The sequence below is a fragment of the Dermochelys coriacea genome, chromosome 1 (assembly GCF_009764565.3).
Source record: "Dermochelys coriacea isolate rDerCor1 chromosome 1, rDerCor1.pri.v4, whole genome shotgun sequence".
NCBI classification, from domain to species: Eukaryota; Metazoa; Chordata; order Testudines; family Dermochelyidae; genus Dermochelys; species Dermochelys coriacea.
In genome coordinates, this window is record NC_050068.2 from 115230668 (window position 1) to 115244526 (window position 13859).

At 40.4% G+C, this 13859-nt stretch overlaps 1 protein-coding gene across 3 annotated transcripts in view; it reads left to right on the plus strand.

The window, feature by feature from the left end:
* The window catches only part of TGFBRAP1 (transforming growth factor beta receptor associated protein 1), a 66888-nt gene that overhangs the window by 35559 nt on the left and 17470 nt on the right, over positions 1–13859 (plus strand). For all 3 annotated transcript variants that reach the window (XR_006280426.1, XM_038385004.2, XM_038384995.2), the window contains exons 5-6: positions 2677–2759; positions 11795–12136. Coding sequence is in view for 2 of the 3 variants with exons in the window: in XM_038385004.2 (XP_038240932.1) it covers positions 2677–2759; positions 11795–12136 (425 nt within the window). In the remaining variant the exon portion in view is untranslated. The remainder of the gene's footprint in view (positions 1–2676; positions 2760–11794; positions 12137–13859) is intronic.

A 13859-nucleotide genomic window follows, 5' to 3' on the forward strand; every position in this document is an offset into this window, starting at 1 on the left:
CTGAAATTTTGCACATATAAAATACAATTAATATCAATGTAAATCAAAGTTTCCTGTTTGCTGATTTAAATCATGATTAAAGTTGGTCACTTAAAATCACTTGTAAATCAATCCACCCTGCCGTAGGACTCTGATTCTTGTGCAGTATCTTTCTACATGCAATAGATTGTTGAGGAATATTACAATTTTCCTAGGTACTTTAGTTGAAAATTGGAGCTGTTAGCACTGTGTGTTGACAGCTTTCATAACACTGTTTAGAGAATGTGTAAAAATCAATTTCTGTCAGTGAAGCTGGCAGATTATCATAACTATAGATGCTCCTGGAAACAAGAGGAACCAGCATCATGTGACCACCAGCCGGTGTGCTGCAGACTGCAATATGAGAAGTGTACTTGTCTCCATATTTTCAGTAATACAGATACTTCTGTTAATACAGAGAATACCTAAAACATTGCATATAACTTTATCTAGTGACCACTAAATCAACATTGAGCTTAAAATATACTGGTCAGTTTCACCTCTGTTTTTATAGGTGGGGGTGAGTTAATTAAAATAAATGCTATTTCCATGTTGATGAAAATGTGTATGCCAAGTATGTAAAAAATTTTGAAAGTAAAACTTCAAAAGGAAAGTTATAATAGAAACACTAGAAGAACCTTAGTTTTGTAGCACTTTCTAATTGTTATAAGGTCTGCCTCTTCCTACCTGTCTGCTTGCACTTTCCCTTTTCTTTGTCTTCCTCCTTTTAAGTAGGGCCGTTAATTTAATTGCAGTTAACTCATGCGATTAACTCAAAAAAATTAATTGTGATTAATTGCACTGTTAAACAATAGAATACCAATTAAAATTTATTAAATATTTTTGCTTGTTTTTCTACACTTTCAGATATATTGATTTCTATTACAACACAGAATACAAAGTATACAGAGCTCACTTTATATTTTTATTATTATTTGCACTGTAAAAATGATAAACAAATAGTATTTTTCAATTCACATACAAGTACTGTAGTGTAATCTCTTTATGGTGAAAGTGTAATTTATACATGTAGATTTTGTTTTTTTGGTTTCATAGCTGCACTCAAAAACAAAACAATTTAAAATTTTAGAGTCTGCAAGTCCACTCAGTCCTACTTCTTGTTCAACCAATCGCTAAGACAAACTAGTTTGTTTACATTTATGGGAGATACTGCCATCTGCTTCTTATTTACAGTGTCACCTGGAAGTGAGAACAGGCGTTCGCCTGGCACTTTTGTAGCCGGCGTTGCAAGATATTAATGTGCCAGATATGCTAAGCATTCATATGCCTCTTCATGCTTCGACCACTATTCCACAGGACATGCTTCCCTGTTGACGACGCTCATTAAAAATTAATGCGTTTATTACTGTGACTGAACTCCTTGGGGGAGAACTGTACGTCTCCTGTTCCGTTTTACCTGCGTTCTGCCATATATTTCATGCCACAGCAGTTTCAGATGATGACTTGGCACATGTTTGTTTTAAGAACACTTTCACAACAGATTTGACAAAACGCAAAGAAGGTACCAATGTGAGATTTCTAAAAATAGCTACAGCACTCGACTCAAGGTTTGAGAATCTGAAGTGCCATCCAAAATCTGAGATGGATGAGGTATGGAACATGCTTTCAGAAGTCTTAAAAGAGAAACGCTCTCTGATGCGGAAACTGCAGAACCAGAACCACCAAAAGAAAATCAACCTTCTGCTGGTGGCATCTGACTCAGATGGTGAAAGTGAGCATGCATCGATCTGCACTGCTTTGGATCATTTATTGAGCAGAACCCCTCATTAGGAGGGATGCTTGTCCTATAGAGTGGTGGTTGAAGCATGAATCTTTAGTGCATCTGGCACGTAAATTATCTTGCGACGCTGGCTACAACAGTGTCATGTGAATACCTGTTCTCACTTTCAGGTGGCATTGTAAACAAGAAGCGGGCAGCATTATTTCTTGAAAATGTAAACAAACTTGTTTAGCTGAGTGACTGAACAAGTAGGACTGAATGGACTTGTAGGCTCTAAAGTTTTACATTGATTTGATTTTGAATGCAGTTATTTTTTGTTCATAATTCTACATTTGTTAGTTCAACTTTCATGATAGAGATTGCACTACAGTACTTGTATGTGCATTGAAAAATACTAATTTTTTATCATTTTTACAGTGATAATATTTATAATATAAAGTGAGCACTGTACACTTTGTATTCTGTGTTGTAATTGAAATCAATATATTTGAAAATGTAGAAAACATACAAAATATTTAAATGGTATATTGTTTAACAGCATGATTAATCATAATTCATTTTTTTAATTGCTTGATAGCCCTACTTAAGATGTATACCCTGACTTGTCCTGAAAACTTAGTCTGATGTCATGTGGTGCAGTGAGCAGTTAAATTTTTCAATCTGTATTTGCATTCAGGAGTCTTGACTAAAACTGTTTTAAATATTCAGAAATTTCATGTAGGGAACATTTTTAAAATTCTTTATTGAGTAAACCTGATATCAAACCCTCAGCTTATGCATTTTAAATCATGTGCAGTAATTCAGAAGCATAGTTCTATATCATTCATTGAATGCTTTGTGAAGTAGTTAGCTATTGCAGTAATGATAGTGTAAACGACTCCGTTCAAAAAACTAACACTTTTTCTCCCATCTTTCAGGTAATGTACAAACGAATCTTGCAGCAAGCAGGTTTTATACACTTTGCACAGCTTCAGTTCCTAGAAGCAACAGAACTCTTCAGGTAATTCAGTGTGTTGACAAAATGAAAGACTTGTGTTAATCATCTTTAAACAAGGTTACATGCTTGAATTTAAAGGTATTTCAAAGGAATATTTTATGATGCAAGTGTAATACTGCTGTGGTAGAAATGGCTATAGTTGAAGAGGACCAAAATTATTTTGGTCCTCAGCTTTATGATTGGATGAAGGGTAACGCATAATGTTAAGTTCAAATATAATTGACATAAAGTACTAGGGCCCTGATCCTGTAATCTAATCTCCACTGTGCCTATGTGGAGACTCACTGATTTCATGCCTATGCAGATCAGCTTCCAAGATCAGGGTCTGATGTAGGTTTTGTTCTGCTTTCTTAAATCTATTAAAACTGCAAAATATGGCACAGTGTCCACTTAAAGTCCTTAAATTGTTGGGCAGGAGGGAGTGGAAGGGGAGATGTGTATTAGTGCTCTTCAGTTACCCATAGGAAGCAGTAACATTTCTGCATTAAGGTAGAATCAGTTGCAAATTATATACTGGTGATACACAACTGCACTGTCAGATTTTTCTATGAAGCTCTTCTTTATATTCAGATTTGCCTTTTTAAACCGTGTTGGGTCTCTTCCACAAGATCTACTTGCCATTTTAAAAAAATCTCTACAAATCTTCCTGACTTTACTGTTGGAAATAAAATGGCTACTGACCATCTTGTTGCTCTGTTCTCATTCCATAAGTGTGGTTAAAAATGATGCTGCTCACCCTATTGGTTGTTTTTTGTTTTTTTTGTTTTTGTTTTTACTGTCAGCGTCTCCTACATTTCTGTGACGCATGGGCTGTTCCCCTCTTTGTAATTCTGGAGACTGTTCACTGTTGCAATGAAGTCCTGGCTATTTCCACCCCTATTTTGGCTTCGCATCAGAAATCATTTAGAATGATTAGAATAGCATAGATCAGTATAGAAAATCCTGAAATATGATTTGTAAAGCCTTCATGCCAACCAGTGAGTTATGTATGGAATGCTAACTGCCCGACAACTGTAGACAAAAATAAATTAAATGTTGTCCCTTGGCTAATGAACCCATGCCAAGTAGGACAGAATTGTGAGAAATGCTCTGACAAAAAAATGAATGGGAAAGAAATTTCTCAATGTGTGGCTCAGTGTTCCTAGAGTTTTATGATGAATGGGGGGGGGGGTAGTGCACATTTAGCAGGGAAGGATAAAGAAACACAGTGAAATCTCCTGAGGAAAATAAATGCCTGAACAGATGGCTTACTTTGCTCCTGAATCAGAGCAGTGCTCTATATGTAAAGTGGCATTTATAGGCTCTACAGAGTGCAAATTATATCCTGTACTGGGCTGGGCTTGGGGTTCAGTCTTAGACCAGCATGTCAGAACACCCTCTCCCCAGAGGTGCTATGCAGAAAAGCTCAACTAGGAGTTGCTGAGCACTTCAGAGAGAGAGCCTTAAGGACAAGGAGGACTCCCATCAGGCCAGCTCATACGGTAAGTCCCTGGCCGGAAGAGATCCAGAGTACTCCCAATATGAAGAGTGTCATCAGCTCCTTGTGAGGAAAGAAAGCAGGGCTGCTAACTAGTTCTTTTCTCTGAAGATTATGGGAGTCTCAGCACAAGAATCCTTCAATTAAACAGTGAGACTAGGATCCAGAAGGGGAGAACATAGGAAAAAGGCAAATATAGTGCCCATATTTTAAAAAGGGAAGAAAGAGAACCTGGGGAACTACAGACCAGTCAGCCTCACATCAGTCCCTAGCAAAATCATGGAGCAGATCTTCAAGGAATCCATTTTGAAGCACTTGGAGGAGAGGAAGGTGATCAGGAATAGTCAGCATGGATTCACCAAGGGCGAGTCATGCCTGACCAACATAATTACCTTCTATGATTAGATAACTGGCTCTATGGATATGGGGAAAGCGGCAGATGAGATGTATCTTGACTTTAGCAAAGTTTTAGATACGGTCTCCCATCATATTCTTGCCAGCAAGTTAAAGTAGTATGGATTGGATGAATGGACTATAACGTGGATAGAAATCTGGCTAGATTGTCGGGCTCAAAGGGTAGTGATCGACAGCTCGATGTCTAGTCCGCAGCCAGTATCAAGAGGAGTGCCCCAAGAGTCGGTCCTTGGGCTGGTTTTGTTCAACATCTCTCTTAATGATCTGGATGTTGGGATAAATTTCACCCTCAGCAGGTTTGCAGATGACACCAAGCTGGGGGGAGAGGTAGATGCGCTGGAAGGTAGGGATAGGGTCTAGAGTGACCTAGACAAATTGGAGGATTGGGCCAAAAGAAATCTGATGAGGTTCAACAAGGACAAGTGCAGTTAGGAAGGAAGAATCCTATGCACTGCTACAGGCTGGGGACCGACTGGCTAAGCAACAGTTCTGCAGAAAAGGACCTGGGGATTACAGTGGACGAAAAGCTGGATATGAGTCAGCAGTGTGCCATTGTTGCCAAGAAGGCCAACAACATATTATGCTGTATCAGTAGGAGTGTTGCCAGCAAATAGAGGAAGTGATTATTACCCTCTGTTCAGCACTGGTGAGGCCACCCCTGGAGTATTGTGTCCAGTTTTGGTCCCCCCACTACAGAAGGGATGTGGACAAATTGGAGAGAGTCCAGGGGAGGCAATGAAAATTATTAGGGGGCTGGGGCACATGACTTATGAGGAGAGGCTGAGGGAACTGGGGTTATTTAGTCTGCAGAAGAGAAGAGTGAGGGGGGATTTGATAGCAGCCTTCAACTACCTGAAGGGGGGGTTCCAAAGAGGATGGAGGTAGGCTGTTCTCAGTGGTGGCAGATAACAAGAAGCAATGGTCTCAAGTTGCAGTGGGGGAGGTCTAGGTTGGATATTGTGAAACAGTATTTCACTAGGAGGGTGGTGAAACACTGGAATGGGTTACCTAGGGAGGTGGTGGAATCTCCATCCTTAGAGGTTTTTAAGGCCTGGCTTGACACAGCCCTGGCTGGGATGATTTAGTTGGTGTTGGTCCTGCTTTGAGCAGGGATTGGACTAGATGACCTCCTGAGGTGTCTTTCAACCCTAATATTTTATGTATCTAAAGGGCTCAACCTCTTATTAGGTGCCTTGATAAAAAGGGCTGCAGAAATACTCCATGCCTGTGGCCAAGGTGGGGTTACTCTTGCAAAACGAGGGGAAGAGCCTCCCCTGTCCCCAGGAGGCACAAAAGAGAATGAGTATAAAATATCTAAGTTTCCTATTCTTACTCAGACCCCATCTCCACTGCTCAGGAGGAGGGAGAGCTTTCTGATTTAGGATCTCAGCAGGGTGAGGGGAGGAAAAAGTCCCCTGATAAATTTGATACTGCAGGAAAATGGCATCTTCCATACAGATCTAATCAAATGTGGCAGTAGATGAGAAGACTAAGTTCAAATACCATCCAAATCCCATCCTGATACAGGAATTCACTTCCCCCTTCCTTTGAAGACTTAATCAAGGATTAATGGGAATGCCCTGACAAGGGAAAGCATATGAGCAGGCATGCACTTAGGTACCGTAAGATGCAAGAGCCAAAAAATGCCATTAAGAAATAGCGAAAGTAGATGCTGTGATGGCATCATAGCAAAGGATATGATGGTCATATTGAAGGGGGTTTCTGTCCCAGAGACACAACGGGAAGAAAGATGGAGGTCACCTTTAGTAAGGATTTTGAGCCTTAGTTGGGTGCTCCAAGTATCCCTGGCCGCTATCTGTTTTGAGAGCTTCGGTCTCTTGGCTAGATGACCTACAAGTTTTGGATGACAAAGCCCATCCTGACTTCAGTTCTGCCCTTACGAAAATGTCCCTAGCAACACCTTTCATTTCAGACACCTCCATTGGACAATATGATTCTCAGCTAGGTGTCACATCAGGTCCTGGACTGCAGTTGCTCACACCAGACAAACCCTGTGCTTATCCAAATTCATAGGCTTTACCCTCTCTGGAGAAAAAATTGGATAAGATAGTGGCAAAAGGAGCATCCAAACCAAAGCAGACCCTCACATTTCCATACATTACTTCAAAGGCATTACAAGCCCAACAACAGGGAGAAAAGCTCCTTTTGTTCATCCACATCACAGTACCAAAAGGAAAATGGCAGGTAAGTCTGGGGAAAACGATGTATCAGGCATCCAAAGCAGAGGTGATTGCAATATATGGACTTTGCTATGGCACCAAAAGACACTGTCCTGATTTGTATCTAGGAGACAGAATATCCCATTCCTCAGAAGGATGGTCTCTGTCAACAATACCCCTAAAAACTGGTTCCCTCAGAAGGATTGTATTGCTTTTATATCCAGAAGGTATGATTTCAGTCAGCCCCATCTAGTGTTTAATAGGCTTGCCTGATTGGATGAAGTAGAGATGGAGTAGGGCCTTCTGGTTTCTTGTGGAATAGTCATAATTCCACACCAGGTTTCCAGAAATTTCTCCTGAAGGTTTGGAACTGCACACAATTATTCATGGAAGAGTGGTTGCTGGTTCCAGTCCAACTACTGGTGTCTCAAATGTTGGACAGTCCTAGGGAGGGTCCACAGTCAATGGTCTTTCTGTCTGCCCTACTGTCCCTCAGGTACTCATGAAAGATGCCAGCCTATTTGGGTGAAGAGCACATCTGGGTCCCAGAACAGTGCAGGGCACATGGAGCTCCATTGGTAGGAGTGAGAGCATCAGCCTTGTGGCATTGAGTGGTGAACCTTGTCCTGTGAAGGTTCCACAGCCACCTCATTGATCATGTTCTATTCTGGTCCAGTTGGACAGCAGCAGCATCATATTAGCAAACCTCAACAACCAAGGAAGAACTCAGAGGTGAATGTTATGCTTGGAAGTGTTGGAAGTAATGGAATGGGCTGAGGAGACACTAGTTCTATAAGAGAAATAGACAGTGAGAACTAAACAAGAAGGCAGATTGACTCCGCAAATGCACCATCAACAACTCACCGTGTCTGAATCTGGACATCTTCAAACTGATCTCATGGAAATAGGGTTTCCCAGCAGTTGATCTGTTTGCCAGTCGCAAAAATGGAAAGCTATAAAAGTACTTCATTACAGAAGCAGATCCCAGGTGACTGGGGATGGACACTGTTGATTGAAGTGCTTGCTTTATTCATTCCCACTATGATGATTGTAGAGCTGCTATGTATTAATCTATGAATAATATGTAATATTGTAAGTGGCTTAGTGAGGTCAAAACACTGAATAATTATAGAGTTCTTAGAATTTCCAGTATGAATGTATTAATCTAACTTAATAGGGGGTTGTGGGAAGAGCAAACAAGAGTCACCCAATAGATCTGACACCCCAGCATGCACTTGAAAGACAGTAAATGGCTCAAGAATGCAATGTTCAGCCTCTCAGAGGTTGCAAACCTTATTTTGCCAAAGCTGGAAAGCTAGAAAACAAAAGAATACTCAAGAGTGAGAACGGGGTTGATTGTCAGAAACTGTGGAGGGAGCTAGGCTGAAAGAGAGAGACTCTGGAGAGGGAGTCTTAAGCAGTAAGGTCTTCGCAGATCTAGTGAATAGTAGGCTTTTGGGAAAAGCTAGATATGCATGTTATCTATTTTTATTAGGGCAATAGAGATTAAAAAAAATCAATCGTGATAAATTGAATGATCAAAAAATTGTGATTAGTCATGCTGTTAAACAATAATAGAATACCATTTATTTAAATATTTTTGGATGTTTACATTTTCAAATATATTGATTTCAATTACAACACAGAGTAAAGTGTACTGTGCTCACTTTTTATATTTTTTTATTACAAATATTTGCACTGTAAAAAAAAAAAACAACCAAAACTGTTTTTTTAATTCACCTAATACAAGTACTGTATATACTCGTTCATAAGCCGAATATTTTTGGTAAAAAAAAATGACGCATCAAAGAGCGGGGCTCAGCTTATAAACTGGTGTACACCAAAATTTGATGATTTTAAACTCTATGAAATCATTCAATTGAATGTCTAATACATTGTCGTTTTGTTTACCTGGAGCGTTGGCAGGCACGGAGCCCCTCAGTTCCCTGTGGCTGCAGTTTGCTGTTCCCAGTCAATGGGAGCTGCGGGAAGTGACTCCGCTTCCTGCAGGTCCCTTTGGCTGGAAACGGCAAACTGCGGCCACTGGGAACTGAGGGGCTCCGTGCCTGCCAACGCTCCAGGTAAACAAATGTCCCGACTAGCCAGCGGCTTATTCTGACAGGCCGGGAGCTGAAGTTTGCCAATCCCTGAAATATAGGGTCAGCTTATGAAAGGGTCATCCAGTTTTTACCATTTTTACTTAGCCATTTTGGGGAGGCGGTCGGCTTATAAACGAATCAGCTTATGATCGAGTATATACAGTACAGTAATTCAGTTCACCATCATTCTAGAGGATATGCATTCATGCTGATGACTAGTTCTGCTCAATAATGATCCAAAGCAGAGAGGACTGATGCATGTTCACTTTCATCATCTGAGTCAGATGCCACCAGCAAAAGGTTGATTTTCTTCTTTGGCGGTTTTGGGTTCTGCAGTTTCCGTATCTGAGTGTTGCTCTTTTAAGACTTCTGAAAGCATGCTCCACACCTCATGCCTCACAGATTTTTGATGACACCTCAGATTTTTAAACCTTGGGTCTAGTGCTGTAGCTATTTTTTAGAAACCTCACATTGGTACCTTCTTTGCGTTTTGTCAAATCTGCTGTGAAAGTGTTCTTAAAACAAATATGTGCTGGGTCATCTGAAACTGCTATAGCATGAAATATATGGCAGAATGCAGGTGAAACAGAACAGGAGATGTACAATTCTCCCCCAAGGAGTTCAGCCACAGTAATAAACACATTAATTTTTAATGACTGTCATCATCATGGAAGCATGTCCTCTGGAATGGTGGCCGAAACATGTTGGGGCATACAAATGTTTAGCATATCTGGCATGTAAATATCTTGCAATGCCAGCTACAACAGTGCCATGCGAATGCCTGTTCTCATTTTCAGGTGACGTAAATAAGGAGCTGGCAGCATTATCTCCTGTAAATGTAAACAAACTAGTTTGTCTTAGTGATTGGCTGAACAAGAAGTAGGACTGAGTGGACTTGCAGGCTCTAAAATTTTACATTGTTTTGTTTTTGAGTGGTTATGTAAACAAAAAAAATCTACATTTGTAAGTTGCACTTTCACAATGAAGAGACTGCACTACAGTACTTGTATGAGGTAAATTGAAAAATATTTTTTATAATTTTTATAGTGCAAATATTTGTAATAAAAATAATGTAGTAGCACTGTACACTTTGTATTGTGTTGTAATTGAAATCAATATATTTGCAAATATAGACATCCAAAAATATTTATTACATTTCAATGGTATTCTGTTTAACAGTGTGATTAAAACTGCAATTTTTAATCATTTACATTTTGAGTTAATCATGTGAGTTAACTGTGATTAATCAACATCCATAGTTTAAATGAATTATTACTGAGAGTTCTGTATTAATATGCCTAGTAAGGAATCTATTTGTCAAAAAAAAATATTTCCTGAATCTCTCTTGTTGTCTGCATTGTTAGAGATGTAGTTGCTGACAGGTATTTTGAAATAAATTATCAAAATAATTGGAAACTAGTGTTTTTATATTGTGGTGTTTTTGACAAAATATGCGGAATTTTTAATTTGTTGATGCATAATTCCCCCAGAGTAAAAGAGGTCAAGGTTGGGATGAGGTTATGGCTGAGGTTTTCAGAAACTGTCTCTGATTACTGTACTTCAAACATAAATACACTTCTTCCATTGCTCCACACAATAAAAGATAAAAGATGGGAAAAGGTAATTCAGGATGAGACTTAGCAGCCCCTGTTCTTTCTGAGCATTCTGCTTCTATCTCTGAAGGTTTACAGTAGTTCTGTTCTGTCCAGTAGAGGTGTCTGCAAGCATGGAAACCAAAGCAAAAAGGTCCAGTCATCCCATTAGTGCAGTTGCAACTCTAATATACTCCAGTTCGGTCCTCAAAACTTAGTGCAGTCTTCTGAGAGACTTTTCTACGCTTTCTGGATCTGCTCTGTGAGAATATTAGCTCTGTTTAAACTTGTGTCCAAATCTAATTAGTGTCCCAGGCATTGAAACCTTAACAATATAAGTCAGACAGATGTTTTAGACATCCTTAGGTGCTCTAGAAATCTGAACATATGCGGTAACTTCTTCTCCTAGCAAGACTTTTTTTTAATCTCAAAATATCTTTCTGGAATATTTTCAGCCTTAGCTGAAGGAGCATCTCGAACTAAAACAAGGCTTCTGTTAGCACAGGCAACACTCTTTTTAAATGCTGGTAATTCATTCATTGCAACTCAGGTAGGTTTTAACACTCTAGAGGTCTGTTCTTTAGTCAGCCATACACAACATATCGTATATCTATAAATAGCTGTTCATTTAATCAAACCTCTTTGCCATATGTTGGCCACCACCCTCTCCAGCCTACATACAAAATTTATTTTAAAGCGTAGAGGTCTCCCTGAGATTCTGTCTTTTTAAAGAGCAAATTTAGTGGCTGGTGAAAGGTGCCAGGTTGGTCCCATGGATGGTCCGTCACCTTTATCTACAGAACACGTACGGTACTGGTGGTTTCATTGTGCCTCAGCCCAGTGTGAGAGGATAGTTGATTGCACCAGAGACCAGCACAAATAATATAAATTAGTAGTCCTCTAAGAGCTGGACTGGGGCCACCAACTAATTTCACATGGGCCACAGCTGTCGGATGTCAGTACTTACCTGAGGTGGATTCATACCAGTTATCAAGAAGGAAAGGCTGATCGTCCCCTGACTAGTCCCCCTGAATCATGAAGTTCTCATGCCCTGGGGCACATACATGGAATGACACAAGAGTTCTCCCTTAGAACTAGAAAAATCCTCAGACTTGTTTTGGGGAAAATGTCTCCAGTAGGATAATTTTAATGGTGTCTTTGCACTCAAAAGCATGTGTGCACACAACATCAGTATGTTTTGTGTGTGTGTGTGTGTGTGCCTATGTATACTTTTTCTTTCTTCTTTGCTTCATTTAGTTTGACACTGTAATTGCAGAAGCGGCCAGCTGGATGTCCGAGAGCTGATCTCTCTCTACCCCTTCCTGTTGCCTACTTCCTCTTCATTCACACGGTCTCATCCGCCTCTTCATGAATATGCTGATTTAAACCAGCTGACCCAAGGGGACCAGGAGAAGATGACTAAGTGCAAACGATTCCTCATGAGTTATTTGAATGAAGTCCGCAGCACGGAAGTTGCAAATGGCTACAAGGAAGACATTGATACAGCTTTGCTCAAGCTATATGCAGAAGCTAATCATGAAAGCCTTCTGGATCTACTGGTCTCGGAGAATTTCTGTCTTCTAACAGACAGTGCTACCTGGCTGGAGAAACACAAAAAGTGAGACATTTCATTAGATAGATCACCAACTCTGGGCTGGGAGTGGGAGAAATGTTTTGTTTTGGGTCTGTACATTTACCAGTCACTTAAAGATTTGAACCTATTTCTCTAGATGTCCCAGTCAGGCTAGGCTCACTTTAGTTTGTGGTGTTGGTGTGTGCACAAATGGCAAAACGGCATACTTGACTATTTTTGAGAGAGACTGGAATGTCTGGGTGGGGTTGAAGTTGCATTGGCAGAGCTGTGTGTAGGGAGCTTGCAAGCCAGCAATTTTATGCTGGTTCAGGCAAGTACAAATTGAACTTCCTTTTCATAATTAACGAGCTTGAAAATGAAAACTTTGGGAGGGAGGATTTCCCTTGAAGTTAGGGAACTGTTTGATTGCCTGATCCCTAGGTGTTTCTAGGCTTAAAGGACCTCAGCTGTCATTTGATACTTTGTAGTAGTAGGGTTGCCAACTTTCTAATCACACAAAAGCGAACACCCTGTCCTTCTCCAAGACCCCGCCCCCTCTCGCTCCATTCCTCCCTCCTTCTGTCGCTCACTTTTCCCCACCCTCACAGGGTGTGGTGTGCAGGGGAGGAGGGGTATGAGAGCTCCGGCTGGGGGTGTGGGCTTTGGCGTGGAGCTGGGGATGAGGGGCTTGGGGTGCAGTAGGGGGCTTCAGGCAAGGCCAGGGGGTTAGGGTGTGTGGGGGGGAGTGCGGGGTCCCAGCAGCACTTACTGAGGCTCTGAGGAACCGGCCACCAGGGGGCCACACAGAACTAGGGCAGGCAGGGAGCCTGCCTTAGCCCTGGGTCCCCACTGTGCCACCAACTGGACTTTTAATGGCTTGGTCGGCACTGGCCCTTTTTGAATGGTCGAAAACTGGACACCTGGCAACCCTAAGTAGTAAAAACTAAATGACTTGTACAGTATTGAACAAATGATAGGGTGACTGGTATTGTCCCCCTTGTGATCCGAGAGACAGTGTGACAATTAAAAGTGGAACAATAAATAAAATTTTTCTTGTTGAGATGTCTTGCGCTGGGAGAAAAGAAGCCTTAGTACATGAACAGAACTATTTTTAAGTTGAATTCTAATTAAATCTATAGTTAAATTATGTAGTAGTAAACTTTCAAACTACTAGTTTATTCACTGGCCAGAAACTTCACGTTTGAATTCTGAAATCTGATATTGTTTCCTTGCTGGTGCTTTCACAGAATTAAGAAAGGAAGAACAGTTATGAGATCCCCAAAGGGATTAATTTTGGAATACCTTAGAAGGGGAGGACCTAGAAGAGAATAAAAAAAGTAGAGAATCAGATGCTTGACATTCAGCACTGTATATAGTATATGCACACAGAAAAAGTGTGAAAACTGTCTGCACCTTTCTCTATTTTTTCCCTCTCAGACATCCAAAAATATATTACACAATAGTATAACACAGGATGATTGACAGGCTGGATTGGAAGTCTGTTGTGGTTTTCATTGGATTTAAGAGTGTTTTACTGTTTCAAAAGTCCAACAAATCCACTTGATGACAAAGACTTTACATGATTAGCTAGTTGGAATAAATATGAAAGGTAGACTTTTAAACCCATGGAAATAGAGAGACATTATAATGGAAACAATGGAAAGCCATACTATAGTAGAAGAAATTTTATAATATGGGAGACTCTTGTTCAGAACTGCGTGTTGCTGTGTCTTGACACTAGTCTATATTGCAGCAAAGAAAATCAGAT